Genomic DNA, 25,651 nt, shown 5'->3' with positions numbered 1-25,651 from the left:
GCGTTCTTATTTAATATTTTTTAAATATTAAAAAAAAAAATAAGTTTCAAAAGTTTGATTCAATATTGTAGTATTGATCAGTTAAAGGTTTATTAAAATTATAAATATTTAAAAAACCAATATTAAGTTAATTACTTTTAAATTACTTAAAAAAAAACTATAAAAATTTTAATAATTACAAAGAAATAAGTGCATCCAATTCAGAGCTCCAAGTTTTTTCTGCAGATTGAGAAGGACTTGTATTAGTGACACAGGAGATTAGATTGACATCGAACCAGTCAATAAACGTCAAATTAATCCGCATTTGCGTCGAACATCAAACGGAACTCATTCGGAATCAGAGCGCAAAGGAGCAACGTGATCCATCTCCGGAGTCTCTTTTGTCCGACACGACGCACCAATTCAAAAGGCAGCACTTTTTAAAAGCATTTGGCCCAATCAAGCGAGTGCCGAAGACGCATTTCTTCCGGTTTGGCTCGTCTCAACGGGGTGAGTGAACAAGAAAAAAAGTATAAGAAAAGAAGAGGGAAAAAAATCATGGGACGCGCGCTGCTATAAATGCTTTCGGGCAGACGAGATAAGACTGGAAGCAAAAAGACGAAGCAGTTTCAAGAATGCGACACAATCAGCGGCTGTCACTAACTCATCCTGCCGCTGCTCTTCTTCGGCGGGGGTGGTGGTTGCTTTTTTCGCGCCCTCGCAACGCATGCGTGGGCACCCTTGCAGCCTGACGGAGAAAGGCGCACTCGGTCGGGCTCCGTCAGTCGGTTCAGTCAGCGGTGTCGGCCGGACCATGGTAAATGGCCATGTACTACTACGCCACGAGGTGGTTCTCCGAGCGCAGTCTGGCACCCCCGCGGAGGCACCGCAGCCGCCAGGTGCGTCCTGAACGTCCCTCCCGAGCACCTCTTCCGGTCTTAGCGCCGGCCTTTAATATTATGCCAGCCGGCGCTGCCTAAGTTAAAGGGGATGAGCTCATTTGCATCGTTATTTTTCACAGCAGCAGCAGCCGCCTCCGCCGCAGACACCTAGTGCCGCCTCCACGCCGCCCCCATCGCCCCAACAGCGGCCACCAGTTGCCAAACCAAAATCCAAAGTAAGCAGAATTGATGAAAAAATTTAATTTGTCAGTTTCATTATTTCTAGGTTTTTTACTTGTTTGATGATTTGTAATCTAGAAAATATATTTTAATTAAAATAGTTGAGATTTATCTATAGGTATCATTAATTTTTTGTATTGCTTTATTGACTTATTGTACGAAAGTCCCCACCCTTTATTTATTATGGCGTCTGAAAGTCTTGAAAACCTTTCTTTAAACTACAATGTTTTGAAGTAGAATGAAAAAATAATTTAATGTTGCAAACTTTTTCGCAAACATTCTAAATTTAATTTTTTTTAAATCTGGTTAAGGTGTTTAAAGATAATTTTATGTAATTATTAGCAACATTTCAGTTGAAAAAATTTGGAAACTCACAAGTATTGCAATCTTTTGGAAGACGTGGAATAAATTTGATTAATTTATATTTTTATTTCTATTATTTTTGTAATTAATAAAAGGAAGGAACAATGAAAATATAATTTAAAATTAAATTTCACCACATTCAATGCACTAAACATTTTAAGTTTGTTTAATTCAATTCACTTAAAAAAATAAAAAATAATTTTTGAATTGGTATTGAAAAAATATTAAACCAGCCCCTTCATTCAGCCAGTTCGTAGCAGGAATAATCATTGTTTCTTTGCTCAATTCACTTTTTAATACCGGTTTATGTGTAAAGGATCAAAATTAAGTAATAAAGAATTTAAATGTTTGCTTTTCAAAAATAAAAAATTGCTTTGCGTTAAATAGAGTCGGTTTCTTGTTACCATAATTTAAGCCAATTTTTTTATCTACGAGCAAAAATATATAATTCCGGTGATCTAAGCCCACACATATGCAAATTAATTCAAATTTGTCAGGAGCTTTCAAATATCCTCCCACACTTTTCGGGCTCGTCAAAATTGCAAATGGAAATGCTGTAGGGGCAGGAAAATGTAGTATTTACTTAAATTTCATCTTTAAGGGCTCCGAATGTGCAACCTTCCATCTACGGAACTAATCCTCTGACTCATTCTGCAATTTTTTTCGTCTTGTTTCAGCCAAAAAAGAGCGAAACTGCCTCCTCCTCGAGTAACCAACCTTCTTCCAAATCGCCGTCGCCACAGCCGCCGTCTGCCGAGACCCAAAATGTGAGTCCACTCGAGGCTATTATGTTGAATTATTTATCATGGGAAAATGCGTGCGTTTCCTAGCGCGTTGCCTTTTAAAAGCCCTCCGGTCCGGCCGGTTTTCTGGCAAAACACACGAACGCCGATGTGACAGTTTTATGCTGTTTCATTACTTCCAGCCAATCTAAAATTCCGATTCGCACTCCCCTGCCACTTGGGCGCCAAAAAACGCAACGACGCCAAGGGGAAATTCGGTTTTTGGCAATCAGGAATTTATCGAACCAAATATAGAAACTTTTTTGTGGAAACGCTGAAATTGAGGACTGGGGAACATGTTTTGTGATACATCTTTGTACATGGGAATTTAAAAAAAAAATGCAACCATTAATCTAACGGGCTGCCATGGAATGAATAATTAAAGTAAGAACTCTTAAGTCTGATGGGTTTAAAGGGTCTTAAGTTCTTGAATGGGTATATTGTTCACACTTTATCACTGAAGCATGTCGTTTTTAAGCTTTAAATTATTGCGGCTTATACAATTTACTTCAGATATAATGCAAACTTTCTACTTCGCTTATTCCACAATGAACTATGAAATTCGTAATGTAAAATTTCCGTGAAATGCGAGCCAAAATAATTTGAAAATTTAGAATTATATTTTAAGAATACTTTTCTCTTTAAAATGCTGCATTTAATATATCATTGGTTTAAAATACACTAAATAAAGCAGTTTCATGTAAACTTCAAATAAGATCTAAATAAATATCCTCATGATGAAATTTTTTTGATACATTTGTCTCCAAATATCTAGCTACAATTTTTTTAGATCAATTTATTTCGGTTTAAACTTTTCAATGATGGCAGTGATTTGTCAGGTACTATTGGCTGAGTCGTTGTTTAAGTTTTATCCCCCTGGGTTCCAATTCTGTAATTAACAAGAGTAAAATCCTTTGAGCCCAGGAAAAACATTGATAAAAGAACCCTTTCAAAATACGTATTTATTCATCCGATTTTTAAATGTCGTATTTATTCTTCTTGCGACACAATTTAACGCTTGGTTAAATAATTTTTAAGCCTACATTATTTGAAATGTTAGCTTAAATTTTCACTCAATGAAGAGTATAACGAACTGCATTAAAATGAATTACTAAAGTTTCATTTGACTTCCAAGCCCAAAGCACCCTCAACTCCTTTTGTTCTCCTTTGAAGAGCCGTGGCGGACCAAATTGCCCATTGCTCTGATAACTGCACCTCATTTCATTAGCCGAGGAAAAAATCGCGAATCTTCAAAAGACTGCGCAAATTGACTAAAAATTGAATCTAAATTCACGGGAAAGTCTCTCTTTGACTCGAATAATTCAATTTGGTCGGTCGGACCAGCACGCTCTCTCTGCTTTTGCCGGGCTGGAAATTAATTTGGTAATGAAATTTGAGCCTTTGAGTGGGTGAGCAAGCGAAAGAGCGGCACTGACAAAACATGCAAAAACCAACACACACGCTGCCGGCGCCCCGCAAGTAAGTACTCTCAAAATCCTCTGCCGGCCGAAAGAGCAGATTACACCGCCGTGTTTCCATTCACACGAGTGTCAAACAAGTGCCCCCGCAAAACTTTCCGCCAAACACACACACACATTCGTCCAGCTGCTCTTTCTCGCCTGGGGCGAATCGACACTGCTAATTAGAGAGCCTGCAGGTGGAAGGGCAAAGGAATGCAACCCGCAGCGCTCAAGTGTCGAGCCGGCTGCCTATCCCGGCCGCAGGCAGGCGCTTCGGAAATTAATTAAAACGGCGCGCGTTTTTCATTAGGTAAATCATTAGCGCGCCTCTTTGGAAGAGAAAAAATATATAAATCTTGGTGGATGGAAGGATAATTAAGTTGGTTTTTGCGCGGCCGCCAACAGGAGGAGGGAAATTAATCTCGGGAGAGAGAAAAGGCGAAAGGGCATCTCTCTCTAGTAATGGATGGACTTTCCACTTTAATTAATGGCGAAGAAGCGGCGACATTGAATTCAGCCGCGCCACTTTCTTTCTGACGAATTTTGAAGTGTGTTTTTGTTTCAGCCGCCGATTTACGAGCAGGCGAACGGCCCTCTTGACCCGCTTCTGGCCAAAATGGTGCCCAAGGACGACTACTTTCCCGACAGAGCCTTTCTGTTCGCCTTCCTCCTCTCGGCGCGCCTTTTCGTCCAGCCGCACGAGCTGCTCAGACGGATCTCCCGACTTTGCGAGCCAAAAGTAAGTAAGGTGTTATTTATTTTCTCGGTATTTTGAAGCCAGCCAGGTGGGCCCGTTCAATTAGCGCAACACGGAAGCCGTAAATTTTGCCGAAACTCTCCCTCTCGAGCCCATTCGAAGGAGCTCCCGGCGACATTTATGAGCCATCGTTTACCCTCCGAGGCTTTGCACCGTTATTGAGTCGAGAACAATGAGTCTGCCTATCAGACGCGAGTCAAGGGCCAGGCGAAGAAAAGAGCTCCCAGATGATATGCAGATAAATCCCAGTTATTGATATTTCTGCTCAAGCTTTTTATATCTACAGGAGAGATTTGAAATGACAAGAAGTTTTCTTTTCAAATATTTATAGAGGACATTTTCTTTCAATGAAATATAATATAAATAAATTAAAAAAAAAATTCAATGCAAACAAAAAGTTTTAAACAAAATTCTGCAAAATTGAAAAATTTAAAAACTGGAAATGGAAATTTTAAATATAATAATAATGCATATTTAAATGTTAAATGCAGTGTTTATTGGCCATTCATTACAGAATTTTCCAAAACTAATGCATTAAAATTTTGAAAATTTATTTCTGAGGAATACTTGATTTTGTTTTGATAAGCACAATAGGAAGTTTAAAGAATTGTTCCAATAAAATATAGATTGAAAATAGTTATAATTCCAAGCTATCCACTAGTGCTATTGGAATTTTCTATACAAATTTCCAAAACATTTTGTTTTTATTTAATTTTTCTTATTAATGAACAGGAAATTTTTTTAATTCAGTCTTTTTAACAGTTCAAAAAGACATTTAATCAAAAATTGAAGTTTTAAAAACTGCATAAATGAAACTTCTAAAAAAATATTGTTTTTTTTTAACTTTCATCAGTAGGAAGCAATGGGGTCTTTGCGCAGGAAGACTCGCTTCCTCGAATTTGAAATCAGCTTTCCTGTCAGCGACTATTAAACTCAGTGGTATGGTAGAAAAAAAATTACAAATCATCCCCTCCGTTGGAAAGACGCCAGTCCGCACAACGGCCGCCGGCATTCACTCGAGCAGGTGGCAATTTTTCTCTGGCGTGAATAATGGGCCGTGCTATACAAGAATAGGCTCATTCAGAGACACACATTGGCGCTTCTACGCGGGGTATAAAAAGGAAGTAGAAATAGAACGTCCCATTCGATACAAACACGTCTTGTTTGCAAGTTGCTCTCAATAAACAAAAATATTCAGAATCAAATATTATTCTTTTTAAATTAAATCTCCTTTTAAGTTAATTAAATTGACATCGCAATCAATCACCGACATTTCCTTGTCTCTTTTCGGCCAAATTGGCTGCAATTATTTCGTATGTACAGACGAAAAGGCTTAACATAATTATACAAGCGCAGTGCCGGCTTTCGCAACGGCTGCGTTCAAACAGACATCAAAGCCACTTTGTACGCCTCTGTGTTTAGTTTAACGAGGATGAAACCTCTCACGCTGTGCAAATACACGTTGGCGTTTTCTACGCAATCATCGATATATATATTATTTCGCGGAGAGCACTCTTCCGCTCTCATGCATGTTTCATTAATAGCAGATTGGAGCTGCAGACTTTCGCCGAGAGCTTCACGCAGCGTTAGTTTTGTTGTAGAATCCAACAAATCTAGGTCACTCACTAAAACTACAATTCACTCAAAAGCATAAACAATTTCAATCTTCATTTAAAGTGATATTAAATTTGTTTCTGAAATCAAATTTAAATATTTTTAACAAATATTTAAAATTTGTTTCAAATTTATTACCTTTTTTAAATAATAATATTCAACCATTTTAAAGACAATTAAATTTACTAACAATTATTATTAGCTGTTTTTATAATTATTTTTTAAATTAATCATTGTAAGAACTAGATTTTTTTACATTTTTACTAATTCCATACCTTAGATTATTATACATTAATTATTCTTCTCGGCCATTAGTCTGTTAATGAAAAGTTAAGATTAAAATTTGTTTTGTCAAATAAAGTCCAGAATAATAATAATTAAGCTATGGTTAGTGCTGAAGTATCTATAGCGACAGAACTAATTCATATGCTAATGTAAGGTCTAGAAACACAGCGGAAAGAATTAAATTAATACTGAATTTTCAGGGAAGTAAATTCAATTATTCAAAATATTCTCCCAAACCATTTCCACGAACGAGCATTTAGCAAAATTAATGTACTTGTTAACAGCTTTGCATCTGACGAGAGAGTCAGTAATTGAAAGAGCGTGACCTCAACCCGTAGCTTCCAAAATTAGCGACTGAAAGCTCAATCTCAAAGTTTGCTAAAGTTAAGCGCAGATGTCGAGACCTCTCCAGCACAATTGTAGTTGGAGTTGTTCTTGCGCCCAAATGAGCCTTTTGATTCTGAGAACATCCGCAAAGTCAACTCTCTGGCAAACCGACATGAAAAGAGGGGCGAAGTTCCCGACCCGAGACACTCGCATAATGTGCGACGAGGAAATTGGGGGCCCAGGTGTGTGTTGGTGATCTTTGAATTTTTGTGGGCAAACGACGTGTTTGCTGCGGGAGTTCAAAGTAAATTTAGTTTCGGTGCACGCACAAACGCTGGAGAGACAGAGAGGGCTGTGTTTGCCTAACAGAGACAACATCGGTTTGACGTGACGTAAGCACGGAGCACGGGTCGGTTACCGCTGAGATTATTTTTGCTAATGAACGTGTCGGTTGCTTGCCTGCCGACGGACGGGAATATCATAATTACATGTGTAATGAAGTTGGAAGTGGAAATTAATCGCAGATTTCACAGACCCGAGATTAATCCTCCTAAATGACTGAGATTTAGTCTCTTGTTTCAAATATGATTATAAATTTTAATCAACAAAAATGGAGTCTTGGAAATAGAGATATTTTCCAGTGAACATGCTATATTTTACAAGCTAATATTGTTACTGATATAAATTGGTAGCTGAGGTGGAAATATTAACGTAAATATTTAGTGTACAAAATATGATATCATAACAGCTTCAAAAATTTGTTATGAGGTTAAAACTGGGGTTTTCCTTAGGCAAAAGATTCTCTTTCCCTATAGTTTGTTGTTTTTAACAAAAAGGGAGAGTAAATATGGTTTCATTTTCTCTTACACAAAACAAATTTTCGCAGAACCCTTGGAGGAAAAGACGTTATAATTTCAACATGTACCTATTGTTTTCAAATTTCCTCCAAAATGTAAAAATATTATTCTTGATCAAATTGTGTTGGTGTTTTTCCAGATTAAATTTTTCCCTGAAAATTTATTTTTCACTTAGAATATATTTTAAATTTTTTTATAATAAATTTTAATAAAAAAACATGTTTATTTTGCAGATTATTATTATTTTTGGGCATCAAATTTAAATTTAATTAACGGCATCTGTTTTTGTTTTAACTTTCAACTACTTTCTCAAGAGTAAAAGCATAATATTGATCAGGTCGAATTTAGCCGAGTTAATCAAGAAACTCGCGCGACCACAAACCGGTGGTTTTTCTTGTACACCCCAGTTGAGCTGAACAATCCGCAACCTTCCTTGTAACATTATTTTCCAGCTCGAAAGCTACAAACGTCAGCAAATGAACGGTTCAGGAAAGATTCAGCGTTGCAGAAAACATTGATATTTATATGCGCATTACACTCTCCAAAGTTATTGATCTGTCTTTCGCGTTCTTCTTCTCCGAGGGAGAGAGAGAGACAGAGTGCCAGGTGATATTTCGCCGCAAGCCTCGCGAAGGCCCGAAAATAAAACACGCTCTGCTCCTTTTTCCCATTCTATAGACGTGGCAGGAAAAATGGTCCACCTGCAAGCGAGCTCGTGTGATTCCGACGCCGCCTCGAGGGCCGTTTGTTATTTTTTTTCCTTTCCATATACACACGGCGAGCGCCCATAAAACTTTATTATATAGCAAAAAGCCCGCCCGCAAACATTTATAAATAGGATTCGCCGTGATAAAATATGAATTTGTGTGCGAACAGAAAGGCTCCTCGGCGGGCCACTGGGTGCGACTGCTGGCCGAGTGGACCGCGGCCTTTCCGTACGACTTCCGAGACGAACGGGTCATGGCCCAGGTGCGTCAGCTGACGCAACGCTGCGTCACTCAGGAGCCGCACCGCCGCGTCCAGGTGTCCCTCCTGCTGCAGACCCTCCTCGAGAGACTCACCAGCGCCGAACAGTACGAGCAGTTTGTCCAGAAATCGGCCGCCTCAAAGGTCGACTCGCTGCAAGACTTGCAACTGGTGAGTTTTTACTTAAAATTTATTTTTTACATCGTTTCAATTTTGTGTGGTTCAAGTTTTAAATCGGTAAAAGGCTCTGGATCATGTGTTTTGCTGAATTTTAGTAAAAATTAAATTAAGAAACTGGAATTAAATTGAAAAATGTTCCGAGAGTGTAAGAGATTTGAATAAATTAGTTGCAATTAAATTTCTTTATCACACTTTTTGATACATTTGTGTCGTTAATTTTAATATAAATTTTATTCTGAGAAAAATATAATTTAATAATGGGTAAATTAAATTTTTGAAATTCAATTAAAATAACCAATGGTGCAGGATTATTAGTATTTTAGTTGCAATTATGTTTTTTATAGAACAACATCCACCATGAGGCAATTCTTTTTCTGATTTATTTTTGTTTCAATTAGAATATCAAGTTTGTGCAACAAAATTTGAAAAGAGAAAGTTAATATGTAGAGAAACGACTTCATCTCTGGCAAACAATTTCTTAAGAACTTCAATTTTATGATTGAAAAGTAAAGCGTAGAAATAAGTCAAAGAATTTTTTAAGCAGCTGATTGCGAGTTAATGAAATCTTAAATCAAATATGAAATTAAAAAAATCATTATTATTCTTGTTAATTTGTCTAAATTATTTCACAAATTTCATATTAAAAGAAAAAGAAATTGATGGGACGTAAAAACTGAATTGTTAAGACAAAAAAAACTGAAAAGTTAAGATTTCACTCAAACTTGTGAGGATATAAAGCCCCCTCTTCTTAAATTCAATCTGAAAGCTTTATTATTAAACACAGAGTTTCAAAGTAGAAAGATTAGATTATATCCAGGCCGTTTAATGAGCTTTGTTAATACTTTAATGACAAAAGTTGACAGTTGAAATTTCCGGAAACTTCATTGTTTTGCATTGTCCATCAAAAACAATTGACCTCTTCTGCTGGAAGTGCCGTTGGAAGAAAAACGGCGCACGCTTTTTGTGTGGTTTACACCCTCGCACTCCTTCCCCCTTTTTCTCTATTTCGGCGCAGCTGCTTTTTGCCTGCTCTTTGACAACTTGCTTTTCGCAAAGTTTATGTACACCGAGCAAGAGAGAGGCCAGGCGAGAGGAAAAGAGCGCCAAGCCACTTTTTGCCCGGGAAACAACGACAGGCACGTCGGTCGCTCTCTGTTTGCTAATTGAATAAAAAAAAAAGAGGAGCGGACGAGTGGCGGCAGAGTCTGTTTCTGTTTACTTATGTTAATGGAAATTTCAGCCGCTCTTATATAAAACGAACGTGTGCCGCTGAAGCTTCCATTAAAATTTGTCACCATGAACCAGATGTGTCTGTGAAAGAGGAAATGAAGAAGGCAGAGAGCAAATTATAAAAAGCGACGTGCAATTTTCTTCTGGCTAATTCTCCTGGAAAAGACTTGTTCTTTAAATAATGTAATATAGAATTTTCCAGGAAATTTAGATATTGTTATCATTTTTATATAAATTTGACTGCGCTGGTTTAATTAAATTATCATTTCATATAAAATGTTCCTAACGCATTTTGATTTCACTGATTTTTGTTTCTTCAAATCTTTGTTTATAAAAATTAAAATCATAGTTTTTATCTCATAATATTGCTATTTTTAAATCAGCTTGATATTACATTTTTTGTTCAAGGCATTAAAAATATTTAAGAAGATAGTTTGAAGTTTGAATAATGGACGACATGATATAATAAAAAAATTAATTAAATTTATTTATTTGTCAGAATCATTGCATCAAAAGTTTTCATGTTTTCTTATGCCTTTTTATTTATATTTTATTTGAAACAAAACCAATGATGTAAATTTATGTAAAAATGTAAAAGAGGGAAGTAAATTGCTTCATTTTGTTATTGATAAAATAATGGCTGGAAGGGTTTCGACGTTCAACTCAAAAGAATTGTAAACAACACCGAAGCATCTCTGTTGTGCTGGTTGACTACTTTGGAACGCTGCAGGCGCTATGTCTGGGATTCTCATTTAGGCCAAAGCGAATCGCATAAATACATACGTAATTTCTCATTCTGCAGTATCTAAGCAGAATTTGAGCTGGAAATAAAATCCGTCTTAAACTGGATTTTCTAAATTACCCCTAATGATGCTTAAAGATATATCAATAAAGACACTTTAAGAGCCATTATGCTTTTTGGATCAAATAAAAAATATATCAATTTTATGAAAAACCGACCAAAAAATTATTGTTTGCTTGTTTAGAGAAATTAAGAAAAGAAGCAAAAATATAAAATTCACAATTAGGGCGTGATTTTTGGCGAAAAAAAAAAGAAATAACACATTTTTATTCAAATAAAGTACTTTCTGAAGGACAAAGCTCTTTGAAGAACAACAATTAACATAATTGATGGTGCAATCCATCGAGTAACAAAGCTGTCTTGTGTCTTGCTAAAAAAAAACAGCCCCCTTCCAGTTTAAAAATTTATTTGTTTTGCCACTATCTGCTGCACTGCAAGATAAATAAATACAAATTGAAATTTATTTTCATACGCTCGCAAGGTTTATTCCTTTTATGATGAATTTCCTCATCACACACGCTGCTATGCAATATAACCTCCAACTCAAGGTTTATTTTGCAACGCAAAGGGTCTATTAATGTCTCTCTTTTATTATTACAGAAAAAAAAACTAAAGCAAAAGGCCATTATTTGCAGCTCGCTGACGACACACTTTTCCACCGAGGAAAACATGAAAAACAATCCCGAGTCATATAATTGCAATATTGTGATTTATCTCCGGCGCAGCGCGATGATATGATTAAATTTGCCACGGATTGGATTCATTTCGGATACGTCATTTCCAATCAGCAGCTGTGTTTGTTTGTTTGTTAGGCATACGGTAGCGATTTCATCACTCTCGGCCAGATAAAACCAACCCGACCGTCAGATTGGCAATTTGCTTTGTCGGTGAGTTGGAAAAATTATTGTTGTTGCTCCCGGTACTGCTGTGTAGGGACACTCGAGGGAGCCGTTTCCTTTCGACACAAAATGGAGAGTAAAGAGAGAAACGCCCCATGCTTGGATAAAGCAAATAAATTAATCCGTCGTGGCGAAACAAACTGCAAGACAAAGGAGAGGCCGAGACCTTTGCTCACTCCTCCAGATAAAACGAGATGGGAAATAAAACCGGGTGAGCAAACCGTTACTATTTTTACAGGCTCCAAGTTAAGGGCTGGTTTCGCTGTTTAGAGAGCAAATAGGGGTTGTATGTCTTCCATTTGCGTTGCTGAAAACTTGGAAAGCACTTGGAAAAGAGTGGAAAGAGAAAAACGTTGGGTTAAGTAACTGCTTTTAGAGGGGAAATAATTTTCCATCTCTGTAAATGAAAAAAATGCGTATTGCAAAAGAATTTCATTTGTGAAAAATATTTACAAAACGATTTTTTTAAGAATTTAAAATTTTAACAATAATTTTTCTGCAAAAGAACGTAAAAGTCTAACTATAATAGTTTTTTTTAATCAACCGAGAAGAATGGATAATAAAATAAATTCGATTCAATGAAATATTTCCTCAGCTGCAATCATGTTGACAAAAATTAAAATTCCCATAGTTTAGGATTAAAGGAGACACAAATTTTTGATGAGGAAATCCACTTTAATTTGATTTTGACGCGGTTTCCTTTGATGGCAAACAACGTTACTAATTAATTAAGCGCTCAATTACTGCTACTAATATTAGCATAATCACTTTTGCCATCAGCTTGGTAATATCACGATTCAAATGTCAAAAGTCATCATTAAGTCCAGTCCCCAAAGCGGTCTATTCCAGATCTCTATATAAACTCCAAAAGGAAGGTTGAAATCATTAGCGAGAACTTGCCTTTGAAATACCTCCGAACTCTTGAATTTTGCCGACATTCGGTTTCGATTTCCTCATCAGTGGATATTAAATTATGCAGCCGAAAGAACTTCTCGAAATCAGAGTTTATAATTCATTAAACACACGCACACTTTTCCCAGAAAGCTTTTATTCGACACTCGTCGCGGCACAATTTTGCACGCGCCACAAATTCTTTTGAGCTAAAAATAGGATTGAAAAAATCCCTTTCCTGGTTTATTTTTTATTGCAAACTCCGTAGAGTGATCTTGAGTTGCGGCGGCAGCAATCAAAGCCCGAGACAAGAAAATCCTATATCGCTGCACGATTCCAGTTATTCGCACTCGAGCAGCTGTCAGGAAAATCTCGGCTTTCGAAAAGATCGAGCCTTCTCCTCCAGATTTTCCCCCCGTCGTCGGTGGGCGGATGGATAAGCAGCGGCACGCGCGAAAAGCAAAGCAAGCGTTAGTGCAGGCGAGCACCTGAAAATGCAAAATCGATAGCATGCAGCCGAGAACAGGCAGGGCTCCGAGTGTTATCCGATTCGCAAACCGGTGCATCGGCGGGTTTGCGCAAACTTTGCCTGCAGATGGATATAATATTTGTTTGCCTTCCAATATTATTTGTTTACTCTTCTTCTTTCTTTCGTCCGATGTCGCTTTATTGCTTCGTCGAGTTGTTGTTATTTCGTCTCTACTTTTTATTATGCCACGACTCTAAATTTTCCTTCCTCTGCTCTCGCGAGTTTTATAGCCCGGTGATAATCCTTCCGTTCCGTCCTTTTCATTTTACGACGGCGACTCTGTATAACGAACCCCGACGTTCTGATTGATATGGGGGTCGGAGTGAGTGTTTTGCTGTGTTCTGCAGTTAGCGTAGAAAATTGCAAACTTTTATCAATTTGCAAGCAGATTGATTCAATTTGTTGTTGCTGTCAGCAAGATATTTCATATTTTTAACTGAGATACTTTTTCAATTACATGAACATAATATTTCTTCGTCTTACAACTTCCAGAACATTCTATATCCGACAGATACTGATGGATCTGTAATCTGTGAGAGAAAATTCCAACGGTGCTTAGAAAAAGGATATGTTGAACACAAATTTATGGAGTTAATTAGAATATCTTAAATGTTTTCCAAGAGTAAATGATCCGCAAAAACGTATGTCGATTGTAATGAAAACTATTAAGCTAATTATATTAAAATTGAATTAAAAATTATTATTATTTATTGTTTTGTAAAATTTGGTTATTCAAAAGGGAATAATTGAACCAAATTAAAAACCTTAATTGGCTGGTTGATGTGAAAACTCAATGCTCAATCCAAAATAAATCAACCTAATTAGAAATATCAAATTAAAAAAAATTATTGCCTTTTTTCTGACTAAATATTTTTGATGAATAAATTGAGCAAATCAAACTTTTTACTTTAATCGTTCTCATTGGTTTAGAAATTAAAAGAAAAAACAATAATTAATTTGCAGATTCGGGAAAGAATAATCAAGATATGGAAATTTTGATAAACACTGATGAAATTCGTTTCAAAATTGATTTTTCACATACAGTAATGTGTTTTAGTCCCCTTGAGTCATAATAATGTAACAATTTTTCAAAAATTTGGTGTTTCTTTATCTCACTATAAACACAACTCACCATTACTACAATTTATTTATAGAGTGGTGTTCACTAAAAACTGGTCAAACATAAAACAACAGAAAATACATTGAAATATATTCTCTATTTCTGTAAAAAGCTTTCAACAAGAGAATTTTTTACAATTTTTTCCCCATACGGATGCATTTGGGCGTGGGTTCACAAAACCCCATTTGGTAGTTGTGCTGACAAAAGTTGGAATGAGCGTGCTAAATATTAATGCGCTGCTTATTTTTTTTATTATTTCAAACAACAAACTCGACAAGCGTTTGCATATTTTTTATTCACCACACGAAAGTATTTCCACGGTGCTTTTTATTTTCCCGCTGTGGACGGACAAGGTTTTTCCGCAGTTCCATTTTGCCGCCCGTCTGCCCTTTTTCTCTTTAGCAATTCAAATCGCCACCTCGGCGAGAAATTAGATTTGTTTTTTGTAATTAACAGACCTCATTAAGAGTGTTTTGTTTTGTAATTAGACGGCGGAAGACTGTGCTTGCTGGATGACAGTTTGATTTCGCCTTAATTGGGTTATCAACGCGCTAACGAGAAACAAAGAGAGGCAATGTGGCAAGCGAAGGGCATCTCGGAGATTGCTTTTTTTTCTACCAGTCTCTGATTTTGTCTCTCTAGATAAACACGCGCGCTTGTTTGCTTTGTACAAAAATTGCAGACAGTGTATTATTTTCTTTCTTCTAGCTGGGGTGGTAAAAAATGAAGGAGAAGGAAAAGGAATTTGCTCATTAGATTCGTTTTCTGGGCTACTAATTGTTTGCTAACGGGAAAGCAAGTTTGTCATTGAAGTTCTTTTCAGCACTTTTAATTGGCAGAACCAACAAGATACGTCAAAGTATTGAGTGACGAATAACTAAAAACGTTGCGCACAGTATTTTCTTTAAGTTTCAGAAAATAATGTGAGAGATTTTATTGGAATTTCAAATAGTATAAAATATAAATTCAACACTTGTTTGCTTTACCTTTTTTCAAGTTAAATTCTTGAAATTTAAATTAATATTATTCAAATTAAAGCTTTAAAAGAACTTAAAAAATTTGCCAGCAATTTTGTATCTTGTACAGAAAATTTGAGAATAACGATTTGGTCATTATTGAAAAATTAATTTCATCACAGTAATATATAAAAAAAACTGTGAAATTCAAACCAATGTCTAGTTTTGATGAATTAAGCCAATAAAATAAATCTATAAATAATGGCCCAATTCAGCAAAAATACTTAATGACTTAATCCCCGCAGTTTAAATACAGCTTAGGAAATCGCCGATAAAAAAATAGGAAAAATATCTGCCATTAAAAGGCCCAAAAAACGTCACAGGTCCTACAACAGATAAGAAATGCGGCAACTTTAAGACTTTTATTTGATCTTTAACATTTAACTCCAAGAGCAACGTTGGCGAAAACTTTCCGATAACTTGCAAACTCACTCCAGATGTTGGCGCACCTTTCAAGTCGAAATTGATTCCGTCTCGGAGATTTTGCATAACTTGCGCAAACACTAGAAATCGTTTCTCGTCTCGTCAATATAAAGAAAGAATTTTCCCTCCGGGAGCGTCAACAAAAAAAGGCAAATTTAATAAATACACAATTCTGCAAAAAGGCGGCGCAGCGACAATTTCCTTGAAGGGGGTGGCCTAAAAGCCCTGCCTGTGCCATATAATGGAGCTGAAAGCAGTGCAAATTGTTTTTCATGCCTTGCCGCCGCCGGAATTATTACACCCGCCGAGCGGTGTGGCCCATTTTTGCCCTACCTGCTGCTGCAAAGTGTGTTGGGGTGGAATGGCAGGGTGGGTGGGTGGGTGGCGGAGAGAGAGGCATGCAGCTACTTTCGCTCTGCTTTTGTTGGCCACCGCCGCCGTCGCTCTGCACAAAGCCTTTGAAAATTCATTATTCTTCTTTAACGCGCTCGGTGTGCGCGCACGATTTTCCCGTTCAAATTTAATTTTCGCACCTTTTGCATTCCATATGTGTGCAGCACCGCGTAATTCAATTAATTGGAATTCTTTTGCCCGCAAAAGCACAACGAGAAAAGCTTTCCTGTTAGATTTATTGTGGCACCTTTTCACTTTATTGCCGGTGAATAAAAAAAACCGCGAGAAACCCTTTGAGCAGGCCGCAGAATTAAGCATGAAATAGGCCTCGTTTTGAATTTTGCAGCTGCGGAAAGAAAAAAAAACTTGTAAATCATCAAAAGTTGATATTTTAAACAGGAAATAGAAAAAAATTTAATCAATTTTGATACAAATTATTGCAAATTATCAATAAAAAATTATTCACAAGGATAAAAAAAATAACGAAAATCAGTCTGAAATAAAAATAATCCATCTTATTTGTTCTTTATCCCTTTTTTATATTTTTTCATATATTTACTTATTATTGAGCTTTACTTTCCTAAAATAATCAGATAATTTTCAAATTTAGTTGCAATATCATTAATATGGAGATTTATAAAAAAGGCAAAAGAAGTGTCTTCAAAATTGAAGTAAATTCAAATTAGAGTTGCATTGAACTTCTTAGCTTGATTTTAATTTTTAGCTCACATAACGGACCTCCGCTCTTCAATTTTTGTTGACAACAACCAACCACAAACATGAAACTAGTCACCTTTTAATAAATATCTCTTAGAAATTCTAAATTGAATAAGAGCAAGTCCAAATTAATTTTCAAATTGAATCGTTTGTTCGCTCGTATGTGAGATATGGAAGCAGTTTTTTATACTTTTTCAATTCATTTATTGTGAAATTATATCATTGGAGTTGCCGGGAGTTACCTAGGTTAAATTCAATTCAACATTATTTTTTCCCGTCAAAAAGTCAAGTTAATACGAGTTTCATAAATAAGGTTTTTATTGTTTCGATCCGTCTTGACATTTCAAAACCTGTGCTAAAATTATTGAAAGCAGCATATTTTTCCGCGAGTAAATTTATATTTATACTCACCGGCAGCTTTTGAAAAAACTTGTGCGCCCAGACATGCAGAAAGTTAATTATATCATTCGTTTAATTAAATCATAAGCGCCGTCAAAAGGTTTCCGCGCCGCCAACTTCGCCTTGGGCTTCTTGTTTTTTTAATATTACTCACCGGCGAATTGGTACGCAAACTTATTTTAGAGCCAATCTAAACGCGAGCAAATTTAACGCGCGATTTCATTCGCGCAGGTATGCCATATTACGCTAGCAAGGCTAAATCTCGAATTAAAAAAGTTTGGATCGCTGTGCTTTGCGCCCGGGAAGCCTCTCGGGGCTCTTTTAAAACTTTTCTGCAGCCGTGTGTATTCCGTGATCATTTTCCTAGCGCCTCGCGGATGATCAATTTGTTAATACAGAGCTCTGAAAATTGGTTTCTGAATTGCTGAAAGCTATGCTTAATTTTTTTTCATTTATCAAATCTTTCCTATGTTTAAAATCATAAGAAAAATAAAATTCATAAGAAAAAAATGGGGTCGATTTAAAATACAATTTTTACTCAAAAATCAGAGACATATTTCACATTTTTTTTTATGTATCATTGGACTTTCTGAGGTTTTCTTCCAGGAAAAACTTCAATTTTTCAAATTTTCCTTGGCATTTTATGATTTATTTTTGATATGTTTAAAAAGAAATTACATTGAGAAATTAATTTAAGTTAAAAAAATGTTAATTCTATCAAAAAATATCGTAAGAACTCTCAGTGAAGATAGATCGGTGTCATCATTTCATTTTATGGATCAAATAATTGAAAATTCACTAAACCAAGAAAAGTTTGAAAGATCAAAATATTTCAATTAAATAAACGGATTAAGCGGATTTCATTTTATTTTGACCTGCAAATTTTTTTTATTCAAAGATAAAACGTTTGATAACGTTTCAGAACATAAAGCAAAAAATCTAATCGCAAGAACCAGCACTGCTAGGCCCTTCAGCCATAAATCTTGCTTGCCAGAGCCTTTTGCATTTTTTCCCAAAGCCTGCCGTTTTTTGCCAGTTAGCGAGAAATTTCCATTCTGGAGAGCCGTCAGTCAAAACTAAGCTGATTTCCCTGATAAACTCGAGACAAAATCCGGGATGAAGGCAGACTGAGAGTCGCCTTTGTCACAACGGCAAAGAGACATTGCTCCAAATTGCTCTTTTTCTCCAGCTTTAATGAAGAAATCTAGCAAACAGGATTTTGCGCGCACAAAAGCTGAAAACGATGTGAAAAAAAAATTCCACTTTGCCTCACAGCAGGCAGGTGCACTCCGCCTTTTAGTTTTAAAATTAAGTGGCCCTGGCGTCTGCCTCTCTCTCTCTCTCTTTTGCTTTTGGCGCATTTTGTGCCTGCGTCAGCCGTTTAATGGAAAATGACGAGGAAAAGACGGGGCTGCACGCGTTGTTTGCGCTAAATTAAATGCCGGCATCAATCTCAATCTGCTTCGCAGCCAGACTTCGAGGCGTCGAGCGGAGGCCCCGTGCGGATGGCGCGCGCCCTCGCCGCCCTTGAACTCGAACGTCTCTCCTTCGTCGGCCCTGAGGAGTTCGTGCAGACCTTCGCCAGGGAGGCGCCGCACCTCGCCCAGGCACCTTTCAGAGACGCAAAACGCACCAGCACCAATTTGGAGAATTACGCAGACTGGTTCGACCGACTCGCCGCCCTTGTCGCCACCCACGTTTTGAAGGTAAGCAAATTTTTTGCATAGATATAAAAATTATGAATGTTTAATATTTCACCACCAGAATATATTCCAGAGATAAAATTTGACCTAGAAAGCAAATCTATGCCATATTATTTGTGGAAATCAAACCACGGATGGTTTATATTCCTTTTTTTATTGAGAATTTAAGACAAAAAATTTAATCATGCAATTTTGCTCAATTTTAAAATAGATTAAATTAGAATAAAAACAAAACTTTTTTGCCATAACACAAATAACTTTAGGCTATTATTATTAAAATTTAATCTTCTAAGTCAATACAAAAATTTTATACTGGAAAAAACATTATTCTAAAATATTAAAATGCAATAGAATTTGAATGTTTCAACAAAACAACCATTAATATCTAGATTTATTTGATTCGGCCTCGTTTTTCCTTATTTAGTTTCAATATAAGGGATATCAATTTGGAAAGATTACTTTTATTCATTATCTAATTTTGGGATATTCCGGGAATATTCTGGGAAGTTTTAAATTATAAAATATTTATTCAATGGTAATTACCGCACAATATTCATCAATTCATTGGTTCAAAACTTGATTTAATTTGGCCTGTTGAAATAAAACAGTGGTTAGCTACAGTAAACAGAAAACCGCAAATACATTAACGCCGGCCAAGCGAAATTCACAGGTTTTCAGGAATAATTTTGATTGGAATTCCTGGGAAATGCACTTTTTCCTAATGAAAAGCTTTTAATTTTTACAGTTTAAAATTCAACAATATATTTTATTTATTACGATATTTTTTAATCTCACTAAAAATATAATTTTTTTGCATCATTCTTTTTTCCTCGACGTGGCGTTGGCGGGGTCATTAGGAGCTGTAATTATAAATACTCGCCGGCCAAACTTTAGTCATGCTGCGAGCCTCATTATTTTCATAAAATTTCCAGGTGAAAGTTTGTTTTTGACGGTCAGTGAGCGTCGAACAGCGTTGTTTGGCGTTGACGTGATCAATTATTCAAAAGCGGCCTCGCAAAACATGCCTGCCGTTTTTATTGCCGGCCGGCTCTCATTATAATTTGCCAATTTTGCGCCTCTGCGCTTGAACTTTCTTTCCCTTTGGCTGGCAGCGTTAATATTATTGTCAGCAAAAGCTAGAGTGGAAGTGAGGAGCGCCAGAATAATAAAGCGCCTCTATAAATTTGTTGTTAATTAGTTTGGTTTAAGAGGAATCTTCAAGTTGGAACTTTTAATCATGTTGAAAATTTCAACCAATTTTTTTCTATAATTTGTATTCAATAAGTTATAATTAACCTGAAGACTTTTCAGAGTTAAAAAAGATGGATCTTGCAGACCGAAAAATTATAAACTTTTTGTTGTGAGCAGAACTTTTAAAGAGGACGGTCGTATTAAATTATTATATTTAATAATTAAAACAACAAAAAAGGAATTCTTAATCTCTCTTTGTTTTCAATTAAACATTTTTTGGAAGAATAGTTACAAGAGCTATTTGCAAGGTTTTTTTCGTCGCAAGACCTAATTAAGAAAATTTGCCATATATTTAAAGACATAAACTCAAAAAATTTAGTTAGACTTAAATTTTTTTACAGAAATAAAATGCGATTGATGTAGGAAAATAATTTCAATAATTTACAATTCTTTGCCTGTTGAAAATCAAATTTTAAAATCTGCAAAATACTTCAGCTGGTAAAATGATGATGTTTAAGTCAACCTTTGACCCAAAATACAGGTTTATCTTGCACCTCTCCTTGTTTCACTTTTGATTATTTGTCTAAAACAGTCAGGAAGTGCCGTAAAATTTTGAAAACTCATCTTCCTGCCTTGAGCAAAAACAAAGTCAGTTTTTTCTTCTTGCTTTCAAGCGAGATGAGAGTTTCATTTCCTCACTAATGAGAATTAAATGAAAACATCTATCTCATCCAGTGTAAAAGAAAAACAAGCCCAAAGACAAGCTTCACAACACGTGCGAATATATAGGTCTCGGTTTAATTAATGTGCTTCGAGGAAGACGGAAATTAAGAAACGCGGGCTGAGCTTGGCGGGCACATAAATTACCCAGCACTTTTTAATTATTAACGCACACAGAGAGAATAGAGAAGAGGGACATGAAAAGTGGCGGCGGCGCACTTTCATGTTCAAAGTAAGCAAAGACGTCGTGCACACTTTCTTCTCCACATAAACAGACAATGTAGTGCGCGCCGCAATAATAGTAATCAGCACAAAAGGCAAAGAAGCAGCGAAAGGGCTGAATGGGGCAGTGGAACGAAAGAGAAAGAATGAATAAAAGCGTGCCAGAGACTTTGGGCGAAATTTAATGCGCGTCTGTTGCTTGTATTACACATACATGCACCATAGTTGGCTCGCGGGCACAAAGGAACGCGTCTTCCTTTTTTTCTCGCGCAGCCCATTCAGCCGTGCGAGAAGTTTTTGCATAAATTGGGGTGAGAAGCTCGTTCTCGCCTCAAAAAAACAAAGCCGGAAAATTGCTGCCAGCGTTCGTGGGAATACCCGTAAATCTTTCCTTCCTCCAGAAGGAGGTAAAGACATAATGTGAGGGAATTATTACTTCTTATGATCTTCCCATACAATGACTAGAAAAAAAACATGAAAATGTGACAGAAAACTTATGACGAATATAATAAGAAAAACTTTTTTCGCATACAAATTGAAATATTGAGCTGCTCAGACTATAAAATATTTCAATCTGATAATTAAATTAAAAGAAACTGGAATATTTAAAAAAAAAATATTATAATTTCATTTTTATAGCAAATACAGAAAGCATCTCTATGGTACTTTATGGTAAATAAATTAAACAAAATGTTTGAAGTATTATAAAACTTTGCGTCAACTTTTAATGTAAACAAATCTGCGCGCCTCACCAAAATCTTTAAAGAAAATCTATAAGGATGAAATAATTTGCTTTTATTTTCTATCATTATTCTTTTTAATTCAAAACCTGCTCCTTGATACATTAAATATTTATTAAAGTGGCTAAAAAACGTACCGATTGAACAAAAAATTTGTTAAGCTTTGTAATCTTCTTGTAAAATAACGACGTTTGGTAAAAAGCAATGTTGAATTTAGGCCAATGAATTCAAATTAGCCGGGAAAACGTGCCTCCAGGCAATTCTGCGGAAGAACAATGGCATAGACGCCGCTGTACAATACATTTTAATGATTCTGCCCGACCGCACATTTGCATGATCGAATCAAAAAATGTTCCTCACTGATGCCATCTCGACACGGAAGGAGATGAAGATAACGGCGGAGCCGATTTTCGCCCCGAGAATCTTCCTTCTTTAAGAGCGGTCTTTTTGCTTGACGAGCTGCGGAGGGCAAGAAAAAATCTCTCTCCGCCCTATCTCTAAATGCAAATTGTCTTTCAAGTGTATATATGCGAGGCCGCGCCGGCAGCAGGAAATTGAATTTATTTTCACTCGGCTGTTTCAGCACTCGGAGGCCGCCGACCGCAGCAAGGAAATCGAGTTTTGGACGCGCGTCGCCCACGAGAGCGTCCACATCGGCAATCTCAACTCGGCGATGGCCGTCGTGGCCGCCTTCGAAGCCATCGCCCAGCCCACTCTGACCGACGCGGTGAGTTTGTTTTCCTTTTTAAGCGTGGGCAAAAGGTCAAACAGGTCATGCCGAGCAGATGGCTGCATTATTCATGGGAGAAAAGTCCCGTCGAGGGATGTACATTTTCTTCTTTTGTGCATGTTAAAATAAACTGTCGAAAAGCTATTCTATATCTTCCCTCCTTGAGAGCTCTTCTGGAGAGTGAAATTGAATACTAGGAAGGAAAAAGGGCGAGAGAGGAATGAAACTTTTACTCTCAACATAAAAATAAGATTCTAACCTGACTGGAAATTTTTTGGCGTTTCAAATTATTTAAAATTTAAGTTTTTTAATTAATTTTGTTATTCATAAGAAAATAAGTTATTTAAGTTTTAAAAATCAAAATTAACAAAAAAAAAAAAAAAAAACATTTTGTTGACAAAATTGCACGATAATTGATTCCAAAAGACGACCTGCGGTAATAAAAATCTCGTATTTGTTGTGTGAACTTCTTAAATTTTGGTTTAAATATTCTCAACATAATATTTGTATTCGTAAATTCCTCATCCCCCTTTGTCATAAAAGTAACAGGCAGGTCGCCTTGTAAGATCAGATGTCATATATCTTTTCACTTTTTCAACTTCAAATTTGAAAATCGTATTTTTATTATTAACATTTTCAACCATACTTTTAGATGGCAAAACACGGTTTAAATTTTTAATTTTTAATCGAATTTGATATTTCTTTAAAATTGATGTAAAAAATAAATTTAGAGGCTTTTGTTGATTTTAAGTGATTTACTCATTAGAATGCAAGCAAGATTGAACGATCACAGTTAAATATAATTAAAATATCAATCATGAATACAAAATGTCTACAAAAGATTAAAAAATTCTAATGAAACAAAAAAAATCACATAATATATTTCTCATATTGCTTATATGCCGTGCCTTATTTGTCAGTGTTCAGTTGCTAGTATTGCAACTAGAGGAAAAGGAATATAATATATTTGTTCCTTTTCTCATGTGGAATTTGCACGGGATCAGCATGCGGACGACTTCGAGTCCGACGGACTTTGGCCAGCAAATATTTGCAGACGAACGGAGCGTGTTGTTTGCTGGGCGATGTCACAAAAGTTTGACTCTCTCTCTCGCTCCATCAGCAGGGTCAAAGACGAAATTGTGACGGGCGCGCACACAAAGGACTGAATTTTTGATGACGTGTCTCGCCCTGGCTTTGCACGTCTAAACCCAAAGCGGTGCCCAATCGATTGCCGACGTGATTGGCGTTCGCCTCCGTTCTTTGTGCCAAAAGCCTAGTCTTGCCTTTCCTGTAGTGAGAAGCAAGAAAAAGCGCACAATTGGCCATTACGACTCCGCAGGGAATCAAAACGTTTTAAAGAGGCTCATTTAATCTCGGCTTCTTTATTTTTTACTGCAAACTTCTCTTTAATGAAAGATTTTTATTATTATTATTTTTTTTTTTTCATTTAAAAGTCTCTTTAACCAAATGACTGATAAGTTTCATGAAAAACTTTTAGAAAAAAAAATCATAAATCCATTAAAAAAAAACGTTGTTTTAGGGGAAAAAAATTGCTTTACATTTATTTTAATATAATTACTTTAAAAAAAAATCATTATTTAAATCAGTTCTATTTATATAAAACCCAAAAAGTTTTGGAATATTTGGCTCTTCTTTAAATCAGCTTAAAAAATAATTTCAAAAAGTAAAAATTGGATAAAAAAAATAAATATTTCTTTCTGACCTTTTTGTTGGGCAGCTGTCGGAAGGGCAGTCGGTGGAGCTGGACGATCTGCGTCGGTTGTCGAAGGACGACGAGTTCTACAAGACGACGATGGCCGCCGCAGCCGCCAAGGCGAAGAAGGAGCGACAGACGGTGGTTGTGCCCTGTTTCAGCATCATCCTCAGGGAGCTGTTCGCCCTCAATCGTAGTTGCTGTGAAAGGTGAGTTCAACCGTGAAATTGAGCGCAACGACAAAAAGCGTGGGCGTTAAAATGAAGGGAGAACATACGCCCAATGTAGGGATGGCTGAGAGGGGGAGATAATGCGAACGACATTACAGTCACGTGCACCTAGAGGGGATTTTAAATTAATTTTCAAGTTCTTTATGGCGATCATTGAATAGCCTCATGGAAGGATGTAAAATTTAAATTGCAAGGAAATTACAAAATTTTAATTAAACAGAAAAAAGTATTCATTTATTATTTACAAATGTTTAGTGACTAAAAATTTAAAATTTAATTATCTGAATATTTCTATGAAATTCAGGCATTTTAATTTTTCCTTACAGTAAAAATATCAGATTACAGGAGTTTATATTTGTTCAAATTCATTCGATGACGTTGAAAGTGAAATTATCCAGTTTTTCAAGCGCGTATCTTTTGGTTAATTTTTCAGATTTCTGATTATTTCATTTTGTATTTTGCCCAGTTTGTCTTTTTATGTTCACCGCATGAAGCTAAGTTCCATTGTGAAAATGTAGTGCAAACAATTTGAAATTTAAACTAAAAATTTTCAGAATATTACAATTTAAATTAAGATGAAAAATTTGGTAACGAAAAAAATGCATTAATTTATTTTATTAAAATTTTGTTTAGGCTGCCAAATGGCCAGGTGAACTTTGACAAATTCACCGAGCTAGCCGAGAAGATGAGCGAATTGATGGTGTGGACGCGGGCCAAGTGCCCATTTGAGAAGGACCAAGGCTTGTCTCTGCTTTTGCAGACCTCGCCCGTGCTCAGTCCCAAAGGTAATAACAATCTCATCTAACAACAAATATTACATTGTCCCTCCCTAGCCCAAACACAAATTTAAATATTCTTGTTTTATTTGCCTGTGTGCAGGTCTGGAAGAAGTTTCCTCGGCGCTGGAAAAAGGAGCAAAGTGATCGACCCTGGAAACCAAAATAATTATGTGCCTGAACCCTTGAGAGTGTGTGAATTTTAGCGTTTAGGACAAGCGGTGTGAACATACGGGAGACAGAAGATGAGAATTGTTTTAACCACGAATTAATAAATTTAACAAAAGTATTTTCGCCTGACTTTTATTGCCTTGGAATTCTTCCAGCGAGGAGAAAATGAAACCGCGTTGACAACGTGCTATGCCGTCCGACCGACGCTCTCCGGATAATCCAAATTAATTCTAGGCGCGCTCCGTGGCGAGATTAGGCAACCTGCAGCGCGTACGTGCCAAGCAATTAACATAATTCGTCCGTTGCGCGAGACAAATAAATCCGTTGCCGCAGTTTGTTTGTGC

General features: G+C 36.3%; 1 protein-coding gene and 1 long non-coding RNA gene across 3 annotated transcripts in view; one reads left to right on the top strand and one right to left on the bottom strand.

Moving 5' to 3' along the window:
- LOC132193245 (uncharacterized) overlaps positions 1-25,651 on the bottom strand; it is an 84,042-nt gene that overhangs the window by 8,278 nt on the left and 50,113 nt on the right. The window contains exon 3 of the long non-coding RNA XR_009441420.1: positions 24,140-24,330. This is a non-coding gene — a long non-coding RNA (uncharacterized LOC132193245). The remainder of the gene's footprint in view (positions 1-24,139; positions 24,331-25,651) is intronic.
- Positions 746-25,419, top strand: LOC132193240 (ras-GEF domain-containing family member 1B-like). 2 transcript variants are annotated; one of them, XM_059613783.1, is made up of 10 exons: positions 746-878; positions 1,001-1,096; positions 2,141-2,230; positions 4,271-4,444; positions 8,422-8,682; positions 18,580-18,816; positions 22,270-22,413; positions 24,155-24,339; positions 24,994-25,145; positions 25,240-25,419. In XM_059613783.1, the coding sequence occupies exons 1-10, from the start codon at positions 801-803 to the stop codon at positions 25,281-25,283; spliced, it is 1,461 nt and encodes a 486-aa protein (XP_059469766.1). In that variant the 5' UTR covers positions 746-800; the 3' UTR covers positions 25,284-25,419. The 2 variants fall into 2 exon arrangements, with proteins under 2 accessions (XP_059469766.1, XP_059469765.1); XM_059613782.1 differs by having other exon boundaries at positions 759-878; positions 998-1,096.

Source organism: Neocloeon triangulifer, unplaced genomic scaffold (assembly GCF_031216515.1).
Source record: "Neocloeon triangulifer isolate White Clay Creek 2 clone unplaced genomic scaffold, ASM3121651v1 ptg000003l, whole genome shotgun sequence".
NCBI classification, from domain to species: Eukaryota; Metazoa; Arthropoda; class Insecta; order Ephemeroptera; family Baetidae; genus Neocloeon; species Neocloeon triangulifer.
Note: the sequence above shows the minus strand (reverse complement) of the source record. Positions and strands in the feature narration are given on the sequence as shown.